Raw genomic sequence first — 24,909 nt, forward strand, 5'->3', positions numbered from 1 at the left:
CTTCTTTTATGTCAGTGAATAGGATATCTCTCTTTTTCTAAGGTAAAAGAAGGTTGTCAAGGATGGAAAAAGATCAATATTGAAAGACAGTGAAAACCAAATCATGCCAATCTGGTCTGAACTTCCCTCAGAACTCCTTCAACTTGTCTACAAACACTTAACACCTTACTGATCAACTTCGATATGGTTTAGTTTGCAAGTCATGGCTTCTGGTAGCCAACAAAACACCTTATCCCCCAGCACCCGAGCATCCATGGTTGATGACAAAGAGAGGCAACCGTAAAGAACCATACGAGTTTTTAAGCCTCACAGATAAAAGGGTTTACAAGATGTACAAGTTTCCACAACATGAGTCCATCAAAGGATGCTCTAAAGGCTGGTTGGTCACAACAAAAGACCGCGAGTTGCACCTCTTAAATCCCATATCTAACGTTAAATTTCAACTCCCACATCATTTTCAGTTTACATATGTCCCAGATGTTTGCAAAATCAAGAAAGCCATCATGTTGCATGGTCCTGACACTTTTGTTGCAGTGCTTTTTTGCCTGGGAAATTTGGCCATTTGCAAAGTAGGAGAGCAGATATGGAGAAATACCTCCACTTCTATAAATTACGACGATATCATATTTTACGAGGGAAAGTTATATGCACCGTATATCGACCATGATAACCAAGCATGCTTCAGTGTTTTTAGTGTATATGATTATGACAGGTTTAGTGTTAGTTTGGTGCCAGAGTCTGATTTTTGTATAGGTTTCGCGAGATTCAGCCTCAGCACATACCTAGATACATCGATATACTTGGTGGAGTCTTGTGGGGATTTATTGATGGTGACTAGTAGACACAGACAAACTGGATTTGATGTTTTCAAGTTAGAAGTGAATGGTAGCCAAGGGCGATACATTAAGATTAAAGATTTGCATGATCAAGTGTTGTTTTTGGGTTATGGTTATTCTTTATCTCTTGCATCACAAAATTCTCCTCCGGGACTAAAAGGGAATCATATATATTGTAGTGGCTCCTACTTTAGTCATTACAAAGTTGTTTTTTCACTCAAAGATGGAAGCATTAAATCATTGCCACCTCGAATGGCTAATCTGGAAGATACAATTTGGTTCACATCTACACTTACTTGAAGAATGTAAAGTTTACTGGCTAAATCTGGAGCTAGGATTCTTGTGCGAACTTTCAATTATTTAATTAGATACTCTACTTCATTTGTTTAGGGTTTTTTTTTAATTTGCATTAAGAACAATAGAATGATTAGCTGACTATGGTTTTTGTTTTCTACTCAGTGTATGGTTAATTAATTGGTCACACCCATGATTATATCTCTAACGATACATAATATAGTCGTGCTTAGTATTTGGCTGTTTTTTTCATGGTTTTCATTATTAGGCCCAAAACGTTGCCGTTTTGGCCTAATTTTAATTTTTAATATTTAATTCCTAATTAAAAAATGGTAAATTGTAAATTACACTCTTAAAGTTGAAAGTGTTTAGATTTTATACTCTGAGGTTACTGAATACTCGTTCCTCTCTATTCCCTTAAAATCTCAAATTTTCATTCTCCCCGAAATTGGAGAAATTATAAGGTCCACATAGTGGACAAGTGACGTGGTCCACCATTCCACTAAAAGACTCATACCTATTTAAAATTGCTGAGTTAGAAAATTTTTTAAAACAGAAACTGATTACTGACTCAGTAATTTTAAACAAGTGGGATTTGACTCAGCAATTTTAAATAAGTGGGAGTCTTTTAGTGGAATGGTGGACAAATGACGTGGTCTACCAGAGGACTATATAATTTCTCCCGAAATTGGGAGGAATGGGAGAGAATAAAATTAGATTTAATGATTTTTTTACTAAAATTCCCAAAATACCCCTATATATTCAACCTTTTTATTTTAAAATAGGGGTCTAATAGTAATATTGTTATAAAATGATTTCATTCTATTCTCTCCATATTACTCCCAAATAAGATTACTTACATTTCATTCATTTCCATTCCTTTATTTTAAAATATTCAATCAAGGTTATTTGATTCCATTCCATTCTATTTCCTTATGAACTTCCAAATGGAGTCTTAGAGTTTAGAGGTGTTTAGATTTTATACTCTAAATTATGAAATTAGAGTGTAAAATATAAACATCTTCAAATTTTAGTATCGTAAAATCCAAACACTCCTAAATAAACACTCCAAACTGTCAGGATGTAATATTTTGAAAAATTTTTGAAATCTAAACAATCTCATACTTTAAATTTACCCAAAAAAATAAAATAAAATAAAATAAAAAGCAATGCCTCACATCAAAACTAGTATGTGTTTTTTACACTCCGCTCTCCTTCCCCAAATCAATCCACAACGCGCAACTCAGATAAACCCAAAGCCTCACCGATAGCTCCGCCGTGATGGCTACGCCTTTGACGCTCCGCCGCTGTAGCTCCTCTACTTTCCTCCTCCCTTTGAGTCCACACAGATCAATCATCAGGTGATGAGCTTTGCCATTTTCATCTGAGATAGAGAGCCAGAGAGTTCACTGTGTTAATATGAGTGAGAGACAGAGAGAGTGAAATTTAAAAAAAAAAAAAAAGATTTAATTTGGAGTCCAGGACCTTCATTCTTTCATGGTTGAACGTTGGTGCATCTTCCATGAATTCCTCTGCCAAACGGTAAAATTTATAGCTTACTGTGTCTGTTAGTGATGCCTCGAACTTCAATATTTTCCATTAAACAAATCCTCATTTTATCACACAAAAACTCTGCCTTTCATTCAAAACCATTCCTCAACCTTAATAATTTCATACCCATTTCAGCTTTCTCTTCTTCATCACTACAGACCATACAGGATTCAGAATCCAAATCCATCTCAAACCCACTTTACCATTTGCTCCCCCAAACCCAAAACCCCAACAACATTGTCAATCTCATTTGTTCAAACCTTAAACAAAATACCCAGTTACCTCTTTTTCAAAATGAGCTTAAAGGGCTTCTTCCTCATCTGGGTTCTCATGAAATTTCAAGAGTTCTGTTGAGGTTTCAATCTGATTCCTCATCAGCTCTCACTTTCTTCAATTGGGTCAAGAATGATTTAAGTCTCAGACCCACTATCCAGAATTATTGTATTATTGTTCATATTTTGATTTGGTCTAGAAAATTTTCTCAAGCCATGAACTTTTTGTGTGAATTGATAGAAATGGTTAAGGTCGTTTCACCAGATGATGGTGATGTTTTTGGAAGTTTGGTTTTGTGCGGTGAAGATTGTAATTGGGATCCAGTTGTCTTTGATATGCTTATTAAGGTTTATGTGAAAGCCAACATGATTGAACAAGGTTTTGGGACTTTTAGGAGGTCTGTGGAGGTTGGTTTTGTTCCTAGTGTAGTTGCTTGTAATTGTCTTTTGAATGGGTTGGTGAAGCTGAGATGTGTTGATCGGTGTTGGGAGGTATATGAAGAAATGGGGAGAATTGGGATACACCCAAATGCTTATACGTTTAATATGTTGATTAATGTTTTATGCAAGGATAAAGATGTGGATAAGGTGAATGAATTCATAGAGAAGATGGAAGAGGAAGGGTTTAATCCAGATGTGGTGACGTACAATACATTGATTAATAGTTATTGTAGGAAAGGAAGGTTGGGGGATGCATTTTATTTGTATAAGATTATGTATAGGAGGGGTGCATTGCCGGATTTGTTTTCATATACTGCCTTGATGAATGGTCTTTGTAAAGAAGGGAAGGTTAGGGAGGCTCATCAGCTTTTTCATCGAATGGTTCACAGAGGGTTAAGTCCAGACACTATGTCTTATAATACTCTTATTTGTGGTTATTGCAAGGAGGGAAAGATGAAAGAGTCAAGGTCATTGTTGTATGAGATGATAGGAAATGGGGTTCGCCCGGATAGTTTTACTTGTCGAGTTGTTGTGGAAGGATATGGAAACGAGAGTAAGTTGCTTTCAGCTTTGAATTTGCTGTCAGAGCTTGAGAGATTTGAAATTCCTATTTCTCCTGACATTTATGAATATCTAGTAGTCAAACTGTGTGAAGAGAATCGGCCATTTGCCGCTAAAAGTGTTCTGGAAAGAATCTCTCATTATGGTTATGTGCCTGACGTTGATGTCTATAATGAGCTGATTCTATCCCTTTGCAAATGTAATTATGTGGCAGAGGCATTAGCTTTGAAAGCTGAGATGGTGAATAAAAATATAAAACCCAATATTGTTACATATAGAGCTCTTATAGACTGCTTGTGTAAAATAAACAAAAGTGTGGAGGGTGAATATGTAATGAAAGAAATGGTTAAATTTGGTGTGCCACCTGATACGGCAATATGCAAGGCATTAATAAATGGATACTGCAAGGAAATGGATATCAATAGAGCAGAATCATTATTGGGCTTCTTTGCCAGGGAATTTCAAATCTTCGATACTGAAAGTTACAATGCACTTGTGAAAGTCCTCTCTGAGAATGCTGATGTGACTACTTTGATGGAACTTCAGGATAGGATGCAAAAAGTAGGATTTGCACCAAATAACTTAACATGCAAGTTTGTGATTGATGGATTATGGAAAGCTACGACACTGGACAAGAACAAGCTTAATCTGGAATGCATGTAGGAATTAGAATTACAGGGGAAAATGCCTTGTGTTCCCTATCTAGATGATCTGGGATTTTGTTCCATATAAATCATCTAACCTCCACAATGCAGACTGGTTATGAGCAAAAGGTACTTTGCTGTTTTTACTGGATTTTTTTCTCTGATTTCCTTATTCCTATTTGGTTATGCATGCAGACAAATTTTATTTGTTTGCTGAACAGGAACCTTGCCATATCAGAGGCCCGCTACTTTCAAAGCCCTGTTTATCAGCCAAATTTTACATCATTGGTGCAAGAAATATTTCTGGTTGTACAGAATTCTGATGACCATCAGCATTTCTCTCTCTGTAGTTGAAATCTAAGAATGGACTTCTGATTCCTTCCTAACATTGTATTCTACATGGTGCTATGTGATGGAAGCATGTCTTTGCATTTCTCTCTCATACACACGCACATAATTATGTTCTGTCAAAAGATTCTTCTGACAAACTTGACCTGGTTCTCATTCCAAGAGGAAGGATGTACAAGCACATTGAGTTATCGTGTTGCAAATATGAAGCTTTTAAAGTGTTGGCTAAGAACTATTTGGACATTTGCACCCACTTTTTGAAAAGACAACCACTTGTTGGAAGAGGTGAATATGACTCCTGCAGATGCTGCTGAAAAGTTTGATGCCAAAGACTGGATGGTGACGCTGCAAAGCCTGATTCGAGCTCTAGATGGTGTTAGGCAAAAAGAAGTGCAAGGCAAACAAGGAAGAACACTAGATGAAGAAAGTAGAGAATCATTCTCCAATTGTGATGATGATGAAGATATCAAAAGCGATAATGATAGCTCAAAGGATTGAGATGATGATGAAGAAGATGAAGAAGATATCAAAAGCGATGATGATAGCTCAAAGGATAGCGATAAGAAAAATATCTCAGTTAGAATTTACTAGTTCTGATTTCATGGTTGTCCATGGAAATGGTTTTGTTATTTGTGCGTGTGCTTCTTTTTCATTTATTTTTCTGGTCAAGTGTTTTAGTGGTATCTGGTGTCTTACCTTAATTCTAAGGAATTGCTTGTACTTGCCACTCCTATAAATCCAGAATAAATTATTTTAATTTCTATTTTAGCTTATCTGTGTCCTTATCATGATCACTATGTCCCAATTCACAAAACACATTCAGGATTCAGAATCACTAACTTACTAAACAAATTTGGAGATCAAGATGCAAATATGTTGAAGTAGCTACATGCAAGATTTGTATCTTAAAGATGAAGTCTGACCTTGGGTTGTGATCAATTACCAATTGTTCTGAAAGCTCTAAATATTAAGAAATGACGAATTTAATCATATAAATTAACACTCTCATTTCACTTGTGTGCTCAAACTGCCCTTATTAAGTGAAGCCTAACACATGCAAAAAATTTTAAATGGGAGGTATGGTAAATGGTGGAGACAAGACCTAGGTCACTTGTTTTGATACTATGATAAATTACTGGTTGTCCCAAAGTTTAAGTTGTTAAGAAATAGTGAATTTAAAACATATTAATCTAACAGTTTACACCAGCTAGCAGCCAGTATTACATGTATTGCTGAAAATTGACAAATATAGATGGCCAAAGGCCAATGGAGACCATAAACTTGTGCATTCATAGTGGCAGAAACACTGATAGCTGAGAAACTTGTACTAGTTCACATTATATTCAGCTTTATCTGCTTTCTTTCGAATTCAATATTTTGAGAACTAAATAATATCTGGCATCGTTTGACTTGTTGTATATGTTAGAACAGGAATTATCAGTTCTTTTACGTTGCATAATTAAAAGTTAACTTGAACCTAAATCGTACAAACAAAATGAAGAAATTCATCAAATTAGCAAGTGTATAAATTTTCCTGTGTTACCTTGATTGATAAACTTCTTGAAAATCCATCTCAGCCTTTTTTCTTCTTCTTTTTTTTTTTTTTTTTTCACAAAAAAAAAGTAGTACTTTTGTTTGACATTAACGAATTCGAGTAGCTTCAGTGAAGGGATTATAAAAGCAGGCCAAAATTGAAAAACAGACAAGTGGGACTGGATTGAGATATGCTACAAGTCGTTTAGAGTACTGCAATTATTGGGGAAATGTAGATGCCCTGTCATTCTTTCCGGAATTGTGGCAGAGTAGTGCAAATTTGCAATCACTCCTCGTTATTTTTTTAGGTGATTATACTTTCGGTTCTTGAATTTTTATATAAGTTTGGTTTTGGTTCTTAAGATATGAAAAAGTTGAGATTTAATTCCTGCAATTTCAAAAAGGATATAGTCCATGGAGTTAATTGGATTTTTTTCTCTTAAAAATGTGGATGCTTTGATTTTAGTTCTTTAAATAAGGTTAGGGTGATTGTGGTCCCTTACATATGTAATTGGTTTAATTTGGTCTCCTGAAAAATAGGGTGCCTTAGGTTGATCATGTAAAATTGTAAACCCAAAAATAGATGCATTGATTAGCTTGTTCCGTTTTTGAAATTTCATGGACCAAATAGCAGATAATGATATTTTTTAAATTTGAGAACCAAAATCAAACTTATACCAAATTTTAGGAACAAAAAGTCTAATTCACTCTTTTTTTCAGTTAATAAATAATTACATATGCATTAGGTAGATCTTAAATTTACACTTTATCTTGCTCTTATAAAGGAAGTTCTTGAATTTACACTTAGTCAAGAGCCTTGTAGTTTAGTTTCTTAATGTTTTTAATGAAGACATTCAGTAGAGATTTTAATTATCAAATTATAAAAAATAAAAAACTTGAATTTACACTCCACCTTTCCTTTACAAGTGAAGGTGTCATCCTAATTAGAGTCCATTGGAAAAAATTTATTCATTCTAAAAAACATCAGGTTTTTTTTTTTTAATCATTAAAAACATAAAAAACTTGAATTTACACTCCACCTTTCCTTTACAAGTGAAGGTGTCATCCTAATTAGAGTCCATTGGAAAAAATTTATTCATTCTAAAAAACATCAGGATTTTTTATTATTATTATTCAAGTTCAAATAATCTAGGATAGTACTATGTAATAATGTATATTGATTGATCTTTCAATTATTAGTTTCATGCAAATATAATCCGAATGTTATACATATTAGCTCTAATATATTAAAGAAAAATGTTAAGTGGTGCTGGGACTAGGTGGTTCTGAAAAAATAGATATCTACCGAAGGTCAAGAATTGGGGGAAATTACTCTTTACTATCCTAAACTATACTCTCAAATACATTTTGTTCTCTAAACTTTTCGAATGCATGTTTTGCACCCTAAACTATGATTATTGTTACACTTTATACCCCGACATCAAGTTTTCTATTAACTTGGATGGAAAAATATGGCACCACGTAAAAAGACTTAATTGCCCTCTTCTTGATTCTTTAAAAATAAAAGATAAATTATACTTTACCATCCTAAACTACACTCCTAATTACACTTTACACTCAAACTTTAAATTTATGTTTAAGTTAATTACAAACTTAACGTCTGGGTGCAAAGTGTAACAAGAGTCGTAACTTAAGGTGCAAAATGTGCATTTGAAAATTTTAGGATGCAAAGTGTAATATGGGGTGATAAAGTGTAATTTCCCCCAAGAATCAAGATGATGTTTTTAATTAGCACTACTAGCCTCGATTAATGCTTTAGTGTAGAAGAAATAAATGTATAAACATATGTATATGCATATGTTAAGGGACCCAATATGAATCTTGTCATGTTGTGATTATTATTATTATTATTACTAGTATGAGATGGAGGTTCACCTCAGTGAGGTTCTAGTTGATTCAAAAATTATTTGGTACTAAAGAATTTTCATCCCCATTTTTACTGCTTGGATATGTCCCTGTGTGTATGTAATGTGCTGCAAATGGAAAGGAAAGGGGGATGAGATATTGGGGAGTTGTGATTGTCCTCATTCACTTGAAGTTAATGGGCTTAAAGATGAAGCAACCTTGTTTCTTCTTTTATTTATTTATTTATATAATTTTTTTTTAATTTATAAAAGTTAGAAAGAGTGTAATTCATTTATTTATTACATTAGAAAGCTTGATATTTGATAATTTAAAAAGAAGATGTAGGTAGATAGGTAGGAAGTTTGATAAGTTTTTATTTTTTTAACCAACATAATTTAAGAAGTTTATCAAATAAAAACATAATTTAAGATAGGAAGAAAATTGGTATGACTTAATATAATAAATAAAAAATGTGTTATGCTCACTTTTATTTATTTTTATAAAATAATAAAAATGTGTAATATGCTAATAAAAAAATTACTTTTATATAATTAAGGGCATAATAGTAAATTTATGTAAACTACATTTTTCATTCTCACTTTTCTCCTCAACCAAATAAATGACTTTTCCATCCATCTACTTTTCTATCCTCCCAACCAAACATACATAAGGGAAAACTAAAATCTCTGCCATCTCCCACTTTTCCATCCTCTCCCTATTTTCTATCCTTCCACTTTTCCATATCCCTAACCAAGCGAAACCTAGTTTGGTATACTCTTTGTTTTCGGTGAGTGACTAAGTCACTATCCTCCTTGCATATCCAGGTACGTGGCATTATTGACCAGTTGGTGAGAGATGGGAAGGTCTTAAATCTACATTTAGGAATTATGTTGTCATCTGTTTAGTTGTTGGGTGAATCGGATTGGCTGCTTGTAATAGATGTTCCTGTGGATGGGCCAGCTGCTAAAGCGGTATGTACGCTTTCTTGAAATGAATTTATTGCCTGCTAAGTGTCATGCTCATTTTTCTTTGAGAGTTATGAATATCATTGAAATTAGTTTCCTGGTTATTAGGCAAAATGCTTTGTTTTGATCATCCTTTTGCTAACTTCAACTTCTTTAAGTTTGATGGTTTTTTGCTTCCATTCAGTGACTGTTGATCAATCTCTATGATGCAGGGCCTACGAAAAGCCAATCATTATGCCAGCATTCGGGGTGACATCATAGAATCTATGAATGGTAAAGAGGTCACCAACAACAATGATTTGTTTAAAATTCTTGACCTATGTAAAGAGGGTGATAAGGTATGGTTGTGTTTTCATTTCTTTGATGTTCTTATGCGCTGTGTGTGTGTGTGTGTTAGGTGGGGGGATGGTGCGAGGAGTAGAGACAGAGATGGTTATTTCAAAATGGGAAACTTTCTTTGATGACAATGTTTGATAGAATCAAAGACTTTATATATTAACATTTTTAATAAGTATTAATAAATTAAAAAATAATCATAAAATTTGTAGAAAAGAGCATACCTAATTTAATAAGGATTCTTTTTATTGAAGATCAAACCTAAATAAATCAAATTTTTTTGTGTTAATTACTTAATTGCTTTATCCAAGAAGACTGAGTTCTATTTAGTTTAAATGGACACTAATCAAAAGTTATTTAGTATTGGGCATCACGGTTAGTTATCCTAACATAGTTTAGGATTATTTGTAACTCTAAAAACTAAATTAAAAAATATATAAGTATAATGATGTGGGAAAATATGAGTTTTAAAAGCTTATATGGTTACATTAGAAGAAGGGCCAAAATTGGAAATTAACACTGTTTGCCAAACAATATAATTAGTAGGCACTGTTTTCAAACTATATTTTTTACTTATATCTCAAGTCTAAAAGACTCAATTTAGGGCCTATAAATCGAGTCTTTGAGACTCGATTTCCATGGTCTAATCACGTCTGATGTGGCATTTTTTCCACGTGGCGACTACCTGAAAATCGAGTCTCTAAGACTCGATTTATAAGCCACCCTGCTTTTTAAGTGCGTGTGCATGATTATTGGTACAATTTTAATATGAGTACAGAGAGGAAAATAAAAGGAGGTCATCGGAAATAGTACAACCCACAGCCACCCAATCCAGCCAACCTATAGCCAACCAGACCACGCCACGCGACCCAGGTCGCGCTACTCAGACTGCGCGACCAGGCATCAACCCGACGAGGTGAGGTGAGCTCTCTCTCCTATCTAATCTGGGTCTCTAGATTCTTTCTCTCTCTGATCTGATTGTGCTGGGATTGTTGTGTTTCTGGGATTTCTTAAAAAAAAAATTTTGGGTATTTCTGGGAATGGCTGAGAGACTTGAGACTTAAAATTTTTTTGGTTTATAAATCAAGTCTTAAAGACTCGATTTCCAGGTGGACGCCACGTGAAAAAAATGCCACATTAGACGTGATCAGACCATGGAAATTAAGTCTTTGAGACTCGATTTATAAGCCAAAATTAAGTATCTGAGACTCGAGATGTTAGTAAAATATATACTTTTGAAACCATGACTACTAACTATATAGTTGGGAAAATGGGCTTAATTCCCAATTTTGGCCTTAGAAGAAGTCAACAAAAAGTTAAATTGTTCCTGCACATGCAACACCACTCTACAAGGCAAATGGAGCTCATTATTGCACAATGAGCTCATATCTACAAGGCATAATAGAAAATTTTAAAGCATGCTAAAATAATTGTTTGGTTTTCTGTTATGTTCTTATCATGCAATATATGAGCTTATTCCATTTTACTATGGCCAAGGAACTTTTTGATTAATAGCCTGAAAATATATAAAGATGCTTAGTTAAAAATTTATAGAGCTGCAGCTGATTTAATTAGCTTCTAGAAGTGTATATTTAATTATTTTAGTACTTAGGTTACTGTGGGGGTGCTACATGGTAATCGCAAGAAGAATATTTCTGTTACTCTTGAGCTGAATCCTGATGAGTCAAAGCCAGATGTTACGCTTAGTACCAGAAAAGTTTTTAAGGTTAGTGCATATAAGATGAAGTTGTCATTATTTTTGTGTGTTAATTTTTTCTTGCTAAGGGGTCCTGAATCCTAATGTGCATATGTATTGCAAAATGCTATACTTTGATGGCAAAGTTTACATTATTATTGAGGTTAAGCTGTGTCACTGTAATCTCCTTTAATGGGTATCAATTGAAAGCAAAAAAATAAAGAACCAAAAGTGGGATGTAAGAGCCACACCTAGTAGGTCCATACACTTTACTGCACTGCCTAATCTCATAGTTTGCTGCAAGCAGCCATCCAACCACATTAATTACGCTTGGCAATCATCGTGATGCTGGAGACATTGGAAAGACATAGTAATTATATTTTACTAGTCACATATCCGCGAGTTGCGCATGATAATTTTTTTAGGATGGTCTCATTAAATATTTTATTAATACTATAATTTTAGTTATTAACCATTGGTCTTTCATTAGTTTTTAAGTTAATAAAAACCTTAAATATACATTTTTTTACCTTTATACACACACATATAGTGAATCTTTAAACATATCTTTAAGAAAACTCTATATATTCCACTTTTTTGGATGCGTAAAATTATAAACTACTACTCCATAATGATAGTGGCTAATTAATTTTATATATTTTTTTAGTGATCTCATTTGTAACACTTCTTACCATTATCATATATTTACTAACTGATGAATTGCATAACAAAGATGATAAATGAGAGGTAGCATTGTTCATTAGATTTTCAAAAGTAATAGTGTATGAAAATTATATATATATATATATATATATATATATATTATAAATCAAAAAATGGATTTTTAAATTTTATAACTTTATTTCTTATGTAATTTCTACTACTATCAAAGAACATCTCTTTTTTAGTTATGATTTATTTGGTTTCCATAGTTAGAGTTTGATTAGTTTTAAATTTAAATTTAGTACTATGATTGTATTTAATTGTTGATTGTTGATTTAATTTTTTTAAGTGAATTTAACGGTTTATGATACCACACTGTAAAGTTTTTAATGTTCTTCACATGGTAATCTCTATTTTACTTTTTACTTCTCCTTACAACCTCTTTGTTTTCCAATCAACGATTACTAATTGACATTTGGTTTTTTTTTTCTTCTTTATCTACTCTTTATTACTTTGCATTGATTTTTTTCTATACCATCTCTCTCTTTCCATTGGCAATCTATCGTGTTCAAAATTTTGATGATGATTCTATGACATTAAATATGAATTATTAGGTTTTTTTTTTTTTTTATAATTTAGTGTTTCTAACTTTTTTTTTTTTTTGTATTTCATTCTTCCTTTGATGCATTGGGTGTGAGAATGAGTGTTTCCCTAGCATTACTCCACTTAATGTGGACAATTTTATTTATTTAATTTAGGCAAAATATTATATTTTAAATTTTTTAAAATAAAAAAGGAGTGGAAATATAAATAATTTAACGATATATATGGGGGATGTGGCTGAATTTAAATGTTAAATAAAATGATATGAGAAAAAAAACAAAAAAAAAAAAAACATAACAATAAACACTTACTTATCCAAATAATTCTATATAATATAATAATAGTACATTCTTATATACTATTTTTAATTATTTATAATGCAATATGATAATATTTAACAATCAAAGTAATAAATAAAAAATAAAAACTTAAAACACAAAACTAAATCCCATCAACCAAAATAGAGTTCTAAAGAATACAAAACCTTATCAAGCTAAAGTAGAGATGCAAGAAAAATAAAAATAAAAATCCACCAAAAAATTGAGGGAGAAAGAGTGGGAAATAAACACTTTTTTGTGAGAGAAAATTATGTAAAGAATGGAAGAGTGAATGAAAATTTTATACTAAGAGGATGATAATAAAAAGAAACAAAATAAAGGAAGATAAAAGGAAAGAGGAAGAGTGATATCAAGGTAGAATGTTTGGAGAAATGAAAAAGTAAAGAGAAGGAGAAAGGTTGGAGAAAGTATAAATGTTAAAAAAAAAATGAATACAATTTGATGAGCACAATTTTCTTTTATTTGAATTTAAGTAAAATATTACATTTTTTATTTTTAAAAAAAAAAAAGAGAGAAAATATAAATAATTTAATGATAAGGAGGATGTGGTTGAATTTCAATATTGATTAAAATAGAAGAGAAGAAAAAAATAAGAAAAATAAAAAAAATATAACAATAAACACTAAATTATCCAAATAATGCTATGTAATGGAATACTATTTTATTTTTATCTACTATCTTTAATTTTTTTATAATGTAATTGGATAAAATTTAACAATCAAAGAGCAAAATAATAATAATAATAATAACTTAAAACACAAAACTAAATCATATGAACCTAAATTAGAGTTCTTAAAAACACAAAAATTTATCAACCTAAAGCGGAGATGTAATAAAAAATAAAAATCCACCAAAACATTGAGAGAGAGAGAGAGAGAGAGAGAGAGAGAGAACCTTTTTGTGAGAGAAAACCATGCAAAGAATGGAAAAGAGTAACAAATTTATAGTAAGAGGGAAGGGATAAGAAGAGACAAATAAAGGAAGATGAAGGGAAAGATGAATAGCAATATTAAAGTAGAGGGTAGTGGGGAGATGAAAAGGTAAAGGAAAAAGAAAGGTTGAAAAAAGTGTAAATATTTAAAAAATAAGTGAATGTAAAAAAAAATTATAGGAAAATTGGAAATAAAAAAGAAATATATATATATATATATATATATAGATGTTAAAACCGACAAAGATGAATATGTAAAGTCAATAATCTATTTTTATATATAAATATGTGTGTGTATATATATATATATATTTGTAAAAAAAAAGAAATAAATAATAAATAATAATTATGTGGCGAATGACGTGGCAATGAGGTGGCGCAACAGGAGCTCAGCAGTAATAAATGCCACATTTCAGCTTTTAGTAATATATAGATTATAAACATAATTGTAGTTGATATAGAAAGAGAGACTTTGATTCTAAACTACTTACAAAGCTATCAAGGGGACTTAAATAGAGAGAATGTTGGAATTAAAATGAATTCTATCCAATCCTTTGTAAATTCGTAAATCGAATAGAGAGAAAGTTGGATATAAAATGCATTCTATCCAATCCTTGATAAATCCAAATCTATTTATGTCTTCGAAAATGAAGAGTCACTCCATGTCATAAGTTTTCCATGTCCATATTTAAGGTAATAAATCAATATTTTCCTCATTTCACAAGTTATCTCCTGAGTAATAATAGTTGCAATGGGTTTGTATCTAATTACTTCCTTTTTGGGTAGAAATTTTTGGGGGGTTTCATTAAAGGGATGTAGGAATTAAGTAGGTAAGTAGGCAAGTAACACTAAATTCACCTGGGGAGGATTGCTACATAGCACCTTCTTCCCATGATACATAGCATGCAAATTTAATTTTGAGACACATGACGCAAAGTGCTAGGGTTGTTTGATTCATTATGTCTGCGCAAGATTTAGTAAGTATATTTCTATTAGTTTTCCTTTTCATGTAATATATATATATATATATATATATATATTACTTTCATATTAGAATGTAACTAGGAAATAAAGTCTTGCACATATCCTTTTATAGATAGTACTTAGGATCAAAACAAAAAAACCTTATAAATTTGTAGTCATCATATATCAATAAAATCAAGTTATGCCACTAAGCTACTAGTATCTTGGCAACTAGACTCAACTAATTATTAATATAGAAGAAATAAATGTATAAACATATGTATATTCATATGGTTTTTTTTTTAGAAGAATGTTTATTCATATGTTAAAGGGATAAATGTTAATCTTATCATATAGTGACCATTATTGATATGAAAAAAATAGTTGTAGCTTATGTATTATGAAAGCTAGAGTTGAAATGCATTCTTTTGCCATAGATATCCAATCCATAGTAAATTTAAATCTATATGACTTCCACAAATGATGGACCACTCCATTTTGTCATAAGATTTCCATATCGATCTTTAGGGTCTTAAATCGATACTTACTTCTCATTTTCTTCATTTCATGAGTTATCTCATGCTAGCAATAATGATTGTGAAGGTTTAGTGTCCCCGTTATTGCATTTTTTTATTGGAAATTTGGTGGAAGTATATATTTTAAGTAGATTAGACTTTGTACTTCCTTAGATATTACAAGGTTGCTAGATTTGAATAAGTTATTGAAGAATTTAAGAAAATATCCCAAAATCTCTTTTGTTGTTAAAACCTTACTACCATCATCTTTTCTTTTCTTTTCTTCTTTCAAAATGTTGATTATATTTTTCTTAGGACTGTAAATGAGCCAAGCCATGCTAAGTATTAAAAGTTTAAGCTTATTCATTATTTTTATTTTTATTTTTTTGAGTACAAGTCGATCTTGAGCTCATCACCAAATAAGATTACATGTTCATGATTCACTTTCTTGTCAATCAAGTTCAAGCTTGTTCACGAGCTACTTAATTAACTTTTATTTTTCAAATATATAGTAAAATCATGACTAAAATTTTTACCCATGCATAAATCTATGAATTTTTACTACTAATGGATTTTTGTTTTTATCAATAAAGTACAAATAATAATTTGATATTTTATGAACTTACATTTAAATTTAAGTCTATTTAAATATATATTTTTGACAAGTATACCTATAAAAATATGATATAATATAATATAATTAAATCTCATGTTCACAAGTGCAAGTTTCAATTAAGTCAACTAGTAAAGTTTAATATCGTCGAATAAAAAATCTGAGATTTCAATCTCCGCCTACACCAAAAACCGATTGGTGACTTGGTCTGATGATAAAGAGCAAAAATCACTGAAACAGACACCTTAGGTTGAAACTCTATAATAATAAAAAATATTTATATCCCATTAAATCCCCCCCCCCACCCCCCCCCCCCTCAATCATCTTTTTAATTTATTTCTAACTAGTCGCTAACCCGTGCGATGCACGGGAAAACTATTAGAAAATAATAAAGCATGCATATATTAAAAGACAATTTAAGTTCATGTGTGCTTGCAAGGGATACATACTTAAATAGTTCTTGCGGTAGAAATAAAAGCCTTATCTTTGAGATAAAAAACTGATGTAAACAAACTAACCTTACATAAAACAAATTTAAAAAAAAAAAAAAAAACATAAAACTGATGTCACGGGAAATTCAGCCACATAGTAGTAATATATAAATCTCTTAAAACCTAAACCTAAACCTAAACATAAGAACTAAATATATAAACAAACTAACCTTACAAAAGCTGAACTTTATAAGCTAAAATCTATACCGTGAGTTGTAGATCTTGAATGCTATACCGTGCGTTTAGGGCTTCCTACATCTGGAGAGAGAGAGAGTTTGCAGAAACCAAAGAAAATCTCTCTATAGCTTAAGAAACACAATATACTAAAATCAAAGAGATAAAAATTTCAGAGGACAAAATATTATAGATAATTTAAAAGAATTTTGGTTTAATTCTTGAACACCGCAACTCCATAAAATTCAAACTAATAATAATATTTCATGATAGCGCAGTTAGAATTTTGGTTTAATTCTTGAACACTGAATTGGAAATTGATTATATGAGTATTCAATGGTGAACAAAGTACTATGTATTAATTAATATATAAACAAAACTAACCTTACAAAAACCGAACTTTATAAGCTAAAATCTATACCGTGCATTGTATATCTTGAATGCTTTAGGGCTTCCTACGTCTGGAGAGAGAGAGTTTGCAGAAACCGTGGTTTTATATTTCTTAACTTGAGGGAGGGGTAAGGTTGTTAGGGTTTTGAGGAGTTATAATTTTTATTTATTTTTTATTTTTTATATTGTGCTGACGTGGAGAATTGTGGTACCAGCAAAGGCTTCGGTTTTATATATATATATATATATATAGATTATATGTGCTAGTAACTCATGTAACTCTCTATGAATGGGAGTCTTACTATTTTTGAGAGGGTATATAAAAATCCTTGTAAGTGTACATACACAAATGTAAAAAAGATAGATGTAAAACATGTATAAAAACCAAATGTATTCAACAAAACCAAATTTTGATGCTTGAAAATACCAGACTCCCATAATTGGCTCCTTTTAGTATGGAGATGAAGGTAATTACAAACTTTTCCTTTTGATCAAATGTGGATAACCTCTTCACCCATGCATTTTAGAACTTTCTCCAAGCTGAAACCAAACTCATAAAGGTCTAATCATTGGAATCGATAGGATCCAAGGCCAGAGGTAGTATTAGAGTTACAAAGTACAACTGGGGGTTCTAACTTCTGATCATCACTAAATTACTTATAATGTGAGTCTTGCGTTCAATGGAATAAAGACTTATCTTGTTCACGTAGACTATAAGCATATTCCTTATTATTTTTTTATATATTTACTCATTCAATAAACCTATTTGTTCCTTAATTTATTTCCTCCTTTATGTAAAAAATGAGATCCCATTTGATCCGTCATTAGCCAATAGGAAAAGGAACAAGAATGAATGCCCTTTTTTAAGGCTTGATTTCCATCAAGTGCCCTGAATCAAAGATCTAAGGAGAGAGACGAGGAGTAAGAAATATATACAATAAAATACTCTCATATTTGCATACTTAACTTGAATTCTTTGCTATTTTGTGACTGATTTTAAATAATCTTTGTTCTATAGGTGATAATGATTTTACATCAGAGACGGATCTAGGAGGGTGGCCCGGCCTCTCTGACCAAAAAAAAAAAAAGTAGGTATATTCTCAGCCCAAAAACAATATATATTTATTTGGGCCCCTTCTTCCAAAAAAATTTTCCCCCTCCAAGATCATTAATCCATCCCAGCCCAAACCCAAATATATCAGTCCTTAGTCCAAAAACTTAACAAACTTTATTAAAGAGCAAAACAAACAAAATTAACAAAATGAAAACCAATTAACGACAAACCAAATTAAAAACAAAACAATAAAATTTAGAGAGAGAGAGTCACGAGTTAAGAGAGACCGAGAGATGATTTTATTGCAATGTATTGAAAAACAATGGTATTTGTTTTTGTCTTTGTGAGTAGATGATTGCATTTAGATTTATTTGAATTTTTTTTTTTTTTTTTTTTTGAAATGAGAGGATTGGTTTGTAGATTTCTAAATTCTAAGAAAGAAGGGACTTACAGGAAGAATAAAAAGAAAAGAAGCAGTTGAGGCCTGTTGAAGGCCAAAATTTCACAAGAAAGCTCATTCCATAAAAAGTAAAGAAGGCTCAATTCAAGCAGCAAGAAGAATCAATATTAAGGCCCTATTTATGTTCAGATTTCCAGCAAAAAAGGCCATTAAAAAATCCAGCAAAATCCAGTGAAAGAACTGGGCCGGGATACCCAGAGGTTGCCAGAGGCCCGGGATCCTCGGGTAATGCAACACAGCTAATATGGGATTGAGACAGCTCAAGAGAGGTACCATGAAATACAAGAAATGAAGAACATATATGTCCTTCTCAAGTACCCAGTGGTGCAGCAAAGAATCAGAAAGTATAAAGCAAACATTCATGAACAAAGGAGCTGTACCACAAGGAACCAAGAATGAGAAAACCATAAGTAGAAGCGACTGGAAGGGAACTTTCAACCCAGCAGTAAAAGATTCCAACTATTTGGGAATAATGACAGCAAGGAAAGACAACCAACAGCTGAGTCTGAAAAGTGAGAAACCTTGAAAGAAGAGAGATTGAAGGTTAGTTGCCCAAGGACGCCCCGGAATGGAAAGTCAGCAAGTGACTTTTAGAGAAACAACACTAAAAGATGAAAACTATGAGAAAAAAGGGAAGAGACCAGTCCCTAGGCAACTGTCACAGCACGAGCTCTGAGGGGCAAAAGAGAGAAATCACTAGTACCTCGGAGCCCTAGAAAACACACTATAAAAGGAAGAGAAAACCCATGTTGAGAGGGGGTGATTTTCAATAGGAAGAATATCATAATAGAGCCATTAGAATTCTGTAAAATTTAAGAAAAACAGAGGAACGTCTCCCGGTATCCCAGAAACAGCTACTATAACACATACTTGGATTCAAAATGATTCAAATTTTGCAAGTCTTAGAGGCTTGGATAGTTATCAAAGTCTGTAATTTTTGAGCTTATTTGAACCTTGTACCACGTCTTAATGAGCACATTTGTAATCCACAATTAAGAAAAACTAATGAAGTATTTCTTATTAATTTGAGGATCCTTAACAATTGTTTTGTGTATTTCCTAATTACTTTGCATTCCTTTTGCATGTTTTCATTGTTATTCAATACAAATATTCTCGTTCGCTAGTTTATGTGTATTGTAGGAAGCTTGTCTTGTGCACCACTTGGTTCTTAAACAGCCCCTTTAGCTGCGGTGAACCAAGCCCAGTCCACCAAAATACAACTATTTGGCCCAGGATCCTTGGGCTTGTGTGCTAAAGAAAAAGACACTCTCATATTTTGGCGACTCCACTAGGGACTGGGAAAAAGGAGAGGGAAGAAGTAGTCCCTTCGCAAGCATGGCTCCAAAGCTAGGAAACACCAAAAGGAAGGAAAGTTCTTTTTAAAGTGCGGGTTCATCCAAAGAACGTCCCACCAAGAGACTCTATATGGAATTTTGGGGAACCTCCCAACACAAGATAAGTTTTAGGCGCCATTATTTTCTCTACTTTACAATTTGAACATAATGGATCATTGCCCTGCTTAAAATTAAAAAAAAAAAAAAAAAAAAAAAAAAAAAAAAAAGGGTTCATGTAGTAATATTTAAACAATCATAATATTGTCTCATTGCTTGAAAGAAAAATGGAGAAGTGAACAAATAAAATACATTGATGAAATGAAGATTGTATGAGCTACATAGTAAAGCAATTGCCTCACGCTTAGGGGCTGATTTATTTTCTTTTAAAAAAAAAATTCATAATATTGTTTCATTTTTTAAAAAAGAAAAAGAAGTAAGTGAATTAAAGAGATTTGATGAAATGTAAATTACATAGCAAAGCAATTTCCTCACGTTCTGGGGCTAAATAATTTTGCAGCAACTTAATAATAATATCATATGGCGCAGGTTAACAAAATGGACAAGTTCCTTGGCTCCACCCACGGATTTAGCAAATTGGAGTAGTTCCATGATCCTAGCAAAACCTTGGAGATCCTTGATCCCAACAAAGCCTAGGAAATCCTTGATCCCAACAAAGCTGAGGAGATCCTTTATTCCAGCAAGGCTGAGTACATCCGTAATTCCAGCAAAGTCTAGGAGATCCTTGACTCCAGGAAAGCAAAGCCTGGGAGATCCTTGATCCCAACAAAGCTGAGGAGATCCTTGATCCCAACAAGGCTGAGGAGATCCTTTATTCCAGCAAGGCTGAGTACATCCTTAATTCCAGCAAAGTCTAGGAGATCCTTGACTCCAGGAAAGTAAAGTCTGGGAGATCCTTGATCCCAACAAAGCTGAGGAGATCCTTGATCCCAACAAGGCTGAGGAAATCCTTTATTCCAGCAAGGCTGAGGAAATCCTTTATTCCAGCAAGGCTGAGTACATCCTTAATTCCAGCAAAGTCTAAGAGATCCTTAACTCCAAGAAAGTAAAGCCTAGGAGATCCTTGATCCCAATAAAGTTGAGGAGATCCTTAATTCCAGCAAGGCTAAGTACACCCTCAATTTCAGCAAAGCCTAAAAGATCGTTGGGTCCAGCAAAGGCGAAGTATTTCCACGAATCCAGCAAAGTAAAATGGTTATAAAAAAAAATGGAGGCATCCGGAAAATGGATAGAAGTTCCATAATAGCATCAAGAGAAGGTGGATCAAGCAGGATTCAACAACCGCCTCATGTCTTGGGGGCTAAAGCCTATTATGCAGTGGACATTAAATATATTTTGAAGAAAATCAATAGAAACACTATATTGCAAGTCAGCAGCAAAATCAACATTATTGAAAGCTCATCAACTATACAGTGCATCTATCATTTCTTACAGCTCGATAATTGGGCTCACCTATGGAAATAATAGGATTTGGAGGAGATACAGAAACCACTGGAGGACACCTACAACTAGCTCTAAAGGCCAACCATGACATCACAAGTATTACCTAATCCTCTCAATGTACCACTAGTACGTGAAGGAGGGATTGAATGGGAAGCCCACAAAAGTCACTGCCAATCTTAGTCCTTTCATCCAGCACAAAGTAAACTTTGTGAAAAATATATTTTATGGTGAATCGGCTCCAGCTGGAGAATATCCCATTGTTAGGATCTCGGGGGCTCCCATCTCTAGGATCCCGGGGGGCTTCCATCCCAGAAGAAGGAAGCAATACCCATGGTTTGAGGGATCCCCCGGACAGAAATAAGACAGAAGGAGGAAAGCTAATATACTGCTTATGAAGGTCTCGAAGAAACTTACGGATATGGAAAGGAAGACATAAATTCTACCAAAGAAAAAAACTAGAAGAGGTGAACTTGGGGGCTGACCCAAGGAACCCAGGGCCTATCCTAATCAGCAGTCAGTTATCAGTACCAAAAAAAAAAAAAAAAAAAAAAGATCATTTTGGTGGAGCTCCTAGCCACCAGTTCACCAGTGAGAGCAACCTTAGATGACTCATAAAAGAAGATTATTTCCATAAAGAATTTATTCACAGCCAAGAAAGGATATTTTAGAAGATCCTCGAAGAAGAAAACAAATCCTCAACCCTTTAAAGAAAAGAAAAGAAATTAGTTTAATGAGCCCACTTGAAAATGAAGGGTTACGAAGGAACTTTTTTTTGAAGATTGAAAAATTCAATGGTCATGAACAAATTTTCCAAGTGGCATGGCCTAGGGCTTGGGAAAGGGCAAATTTTCCATGTACCTAGCCCAGGACTTGAGCAGAACAGAATTTTTTCCAAGTGGCATGGCCTAGGACTTGGGAAAGGGAAAATTTTTCATGTACCTAGCCCAAGACTTGATCAAAAAAAAAAAAAAAAAAATCTTACAAGTGGCATGGCCTAGGGCTTGGGAAAGGGCAAATTTTCCATGTACCTAGCCCAGGACTTGAGCATAACAGAATTTTTTCCAAGTGGCATGGCCTAGAACTTGGGAAAGGGAAAATTTTCCATGTACCTAGCCCAGGACTTGATCAAAAAAAAAAAAAAAAATAGAAATCTTCCAAGTGGCATGGCCTAAGACTTGGGAAAGGGCAAATTTTCCATGTACCTAGTCCAGGACTTGAGCAGAACAGAATTTTTTCCAAGTGGCATGGCCTAGGACTTGGGAAAGGGAAAATTTTCCATGTATCTAGCCCAGGACTTGATCAAAAAAAAAAAAAAAAAAAAAGAGAGGAAATTTTCCAAGTGACATGGCCTAGGACTTGGGAAAGGAAAAATTTACCATGTACCTAGCCCAGGACTTGGACCAAAACAGATTTTTCCAAGTAACATGGCCTAGGATTTGGTAAGAGCAAATTTTCCATGTACCTGGCCCCAGACTTGGCCTAGAACAATTTTTCTAAATACATGGCCCAGAAATTGGCCAAGAGCAAAAGTTTCCAAGTACGACTAAGAAAATGGTCAAAAGCAAAAGTTTATGGGTACAAGCTATAGCACGTACCAGTAATAGGTAAAAGTGCAGATTGTAAGCATATCCTAGTCATAGGTACAAACTGTAGCACGTACCAGCAATAGGTACAAGTCATAGCACATCCTAACCAATGATGCAAATTGTAAGCAAGGCCCAACGAGGGGTACAAAGAGAAAGAGCCTCGAATGGGTATGAAAACCCAAAAGTGGGTGTATAAAGTGCACAAGATTGACCTCCTTGAAAGGAATTGGTTCAAGGGAGCCTAAGGAAGCAAGGAAGGCGTAACTTAAAAAAAAAAAAAATTCTAAGAGTACATCACTTGAAGCCGCAAAAGCATGGATACTTTTGCAAGTCTCTATACAAAGAGATTAGTCAATGACATTGCAAACTAGCTAGCGACATTTCCCTCCTCCTTCAAGGTGCAAACTCACCAAAGGCTTGGAGGTATTTCGACTCAACAAAAGAAAGGTACCCTTTCGGTAAGCCCACTCATTAATACCATGTTTGAATATATCAAAACACTGCAAAATGTTGTGCAAGAGGTATCACCTATGCACTAATATTTTATTCATATAGATTAAAACGAAAATTCGAAAATTTTGGTCTTCTTACTTGACCAATTATCAAAAATCAAATTTGGAATTCTTGTGTGGTTGAAATCCTCACATGGTTTCATATACATGAAGTAATTTTTATTGTTATATCTTATTTGGCAATTGGCTTTTCCAGTGCATACACTGGGGGCTAAGACAAGATTAAAAATTTTCCTTAGATATATCTTTCACTTGATGAAAATTAAGAAGTCTAGTGCAAACTTTACCGTACATAAGTTCAACCACTGTTATTTTCTTTGGCTTATGAACTATATGGTATATAGCAATTCAAACAACAATATAATTGGTGGCATGGTATGTGAATAATTTGCTGCAATCTGAAATATTATACAATCTCTCACAATTTGGAAAAAGAATGAGGCAAAGATCAAGAGCATCCACTAGAAGAGCAAGGTCTTTAGCTAAAGCAAGGCGTGGAGATGTTCTTAAGCCTTCTAAGTCATGTCCTCAGGGAAGTTTCTATCTCTTAATACATTTTGAGAAGAATAGCTAACCTTGATTAGACTCTAAATCAGTATGTTTTTATGATTCAATGATTTATGATATCATGGTCCCATTGGTAAGTCACTATTCATAGACTAAAAATCTCATGGGGCAAACATCTTGGTGTTATTCACCTTAGCCATAGCAAGCATGTACTACAATGCATAGAATATCTTTGGCAAAGTTCATGGGGGCTCCCCTCATTCAACCTATTTTGTAAAACAAACAAAATCTTGTTGACAAAGCTATGCTATCTTATTTTAAGATTTAATATGCATTCAACATGATTTTTGTATGCTACTTTCAAAAAAGCATATCCTAGAATTGCTACAAAAAATGTTAGTGCTAGAAATATACTCTTAGCATCAAATGCAATACCAATATAATTTGGTTATACATATATATCTGCATATATTATTGTTAGTTTGACAAAGTTGATTTATTGAATACCAATCTATAGCCTAATACTAATATGAAGGTGAATTCTAATCTTTCGCAACATGTTAGTTCATCCCACGAAGGAAGTGTAGCAATTCCTTTGGAGTTTCCCTCAAGAATTATTTGATCTACACATTGGTTCTACAAACCAGGAAAGTGTCCAAAAACAATTTATTTTCTCTCGCATGGGCTACAGGTAACCCACGAGCTCGGGGGGCTAATGTTGAAGGCCAAAATTTCACAAGAAAGCTCATTCCATGAAAAGTAAAGAAGGTCCAATTCAAGCAGCAAGAAGAATCAACATTAAGGCCCTATTTATGTTCAGATTTCCAGCAAAAAATGCCATTAAAAAATCCAGCAAAATCCAGTGAAAGAACTGGGCCGGGATACCCAGAGGCCCGGGATTCTCGGGTAATGCAGCACAGCTAATATGAGATTGAGACAGCTCAAGAGAGGTACCACGAAATACAAGAAAT

The 24,909-nt window shown here is 33.3% G+C and overlaps 1 protein-coding gene across 1 annotated transcript; it reads left to right on the forward strand.

Annotated features, from left to right (window-relative positions):
- The first annotated feature begins 2,297 nt into the window (after positions 1-2,297).
- LOC126714811 (pentatricopeptide repeat-containing protein At5g40400) lies at positions 2,298-5,715 on the forward strand. Its single transcript, XM_050415182.1, has 2 exons — positions 2,298-4,728; positions 4,821-5,715. The coding sequence occupies exon 1, from the start codon at positions 2,705-2,707 to the stop codon at positions 4,616-4,618; it is 1,914 nt and encodes a 637-aa protein (XP_050271139.1). The 5' UTR covers positions 2,298-2,704; the 3' UTR covers positions 4,619-4,728; positions 4,821-5,715.
- Positions 5,716-24,909: the final 19,194 nt, after the last annotated feature.

This window comes from Quercus robur, chromosome 2 (genome assembly GCF_932294415.1).
Source record: "Quercus robur chromosome 2, dhQueRobu3.1, whole genome shotgun sequence".
Lineage (NCBI taxonomy): Eukaryota > Viridiplantae > Streptophyta > Magnoliopsida > Fagales > Fagaceae > Quercus > Quercus robur.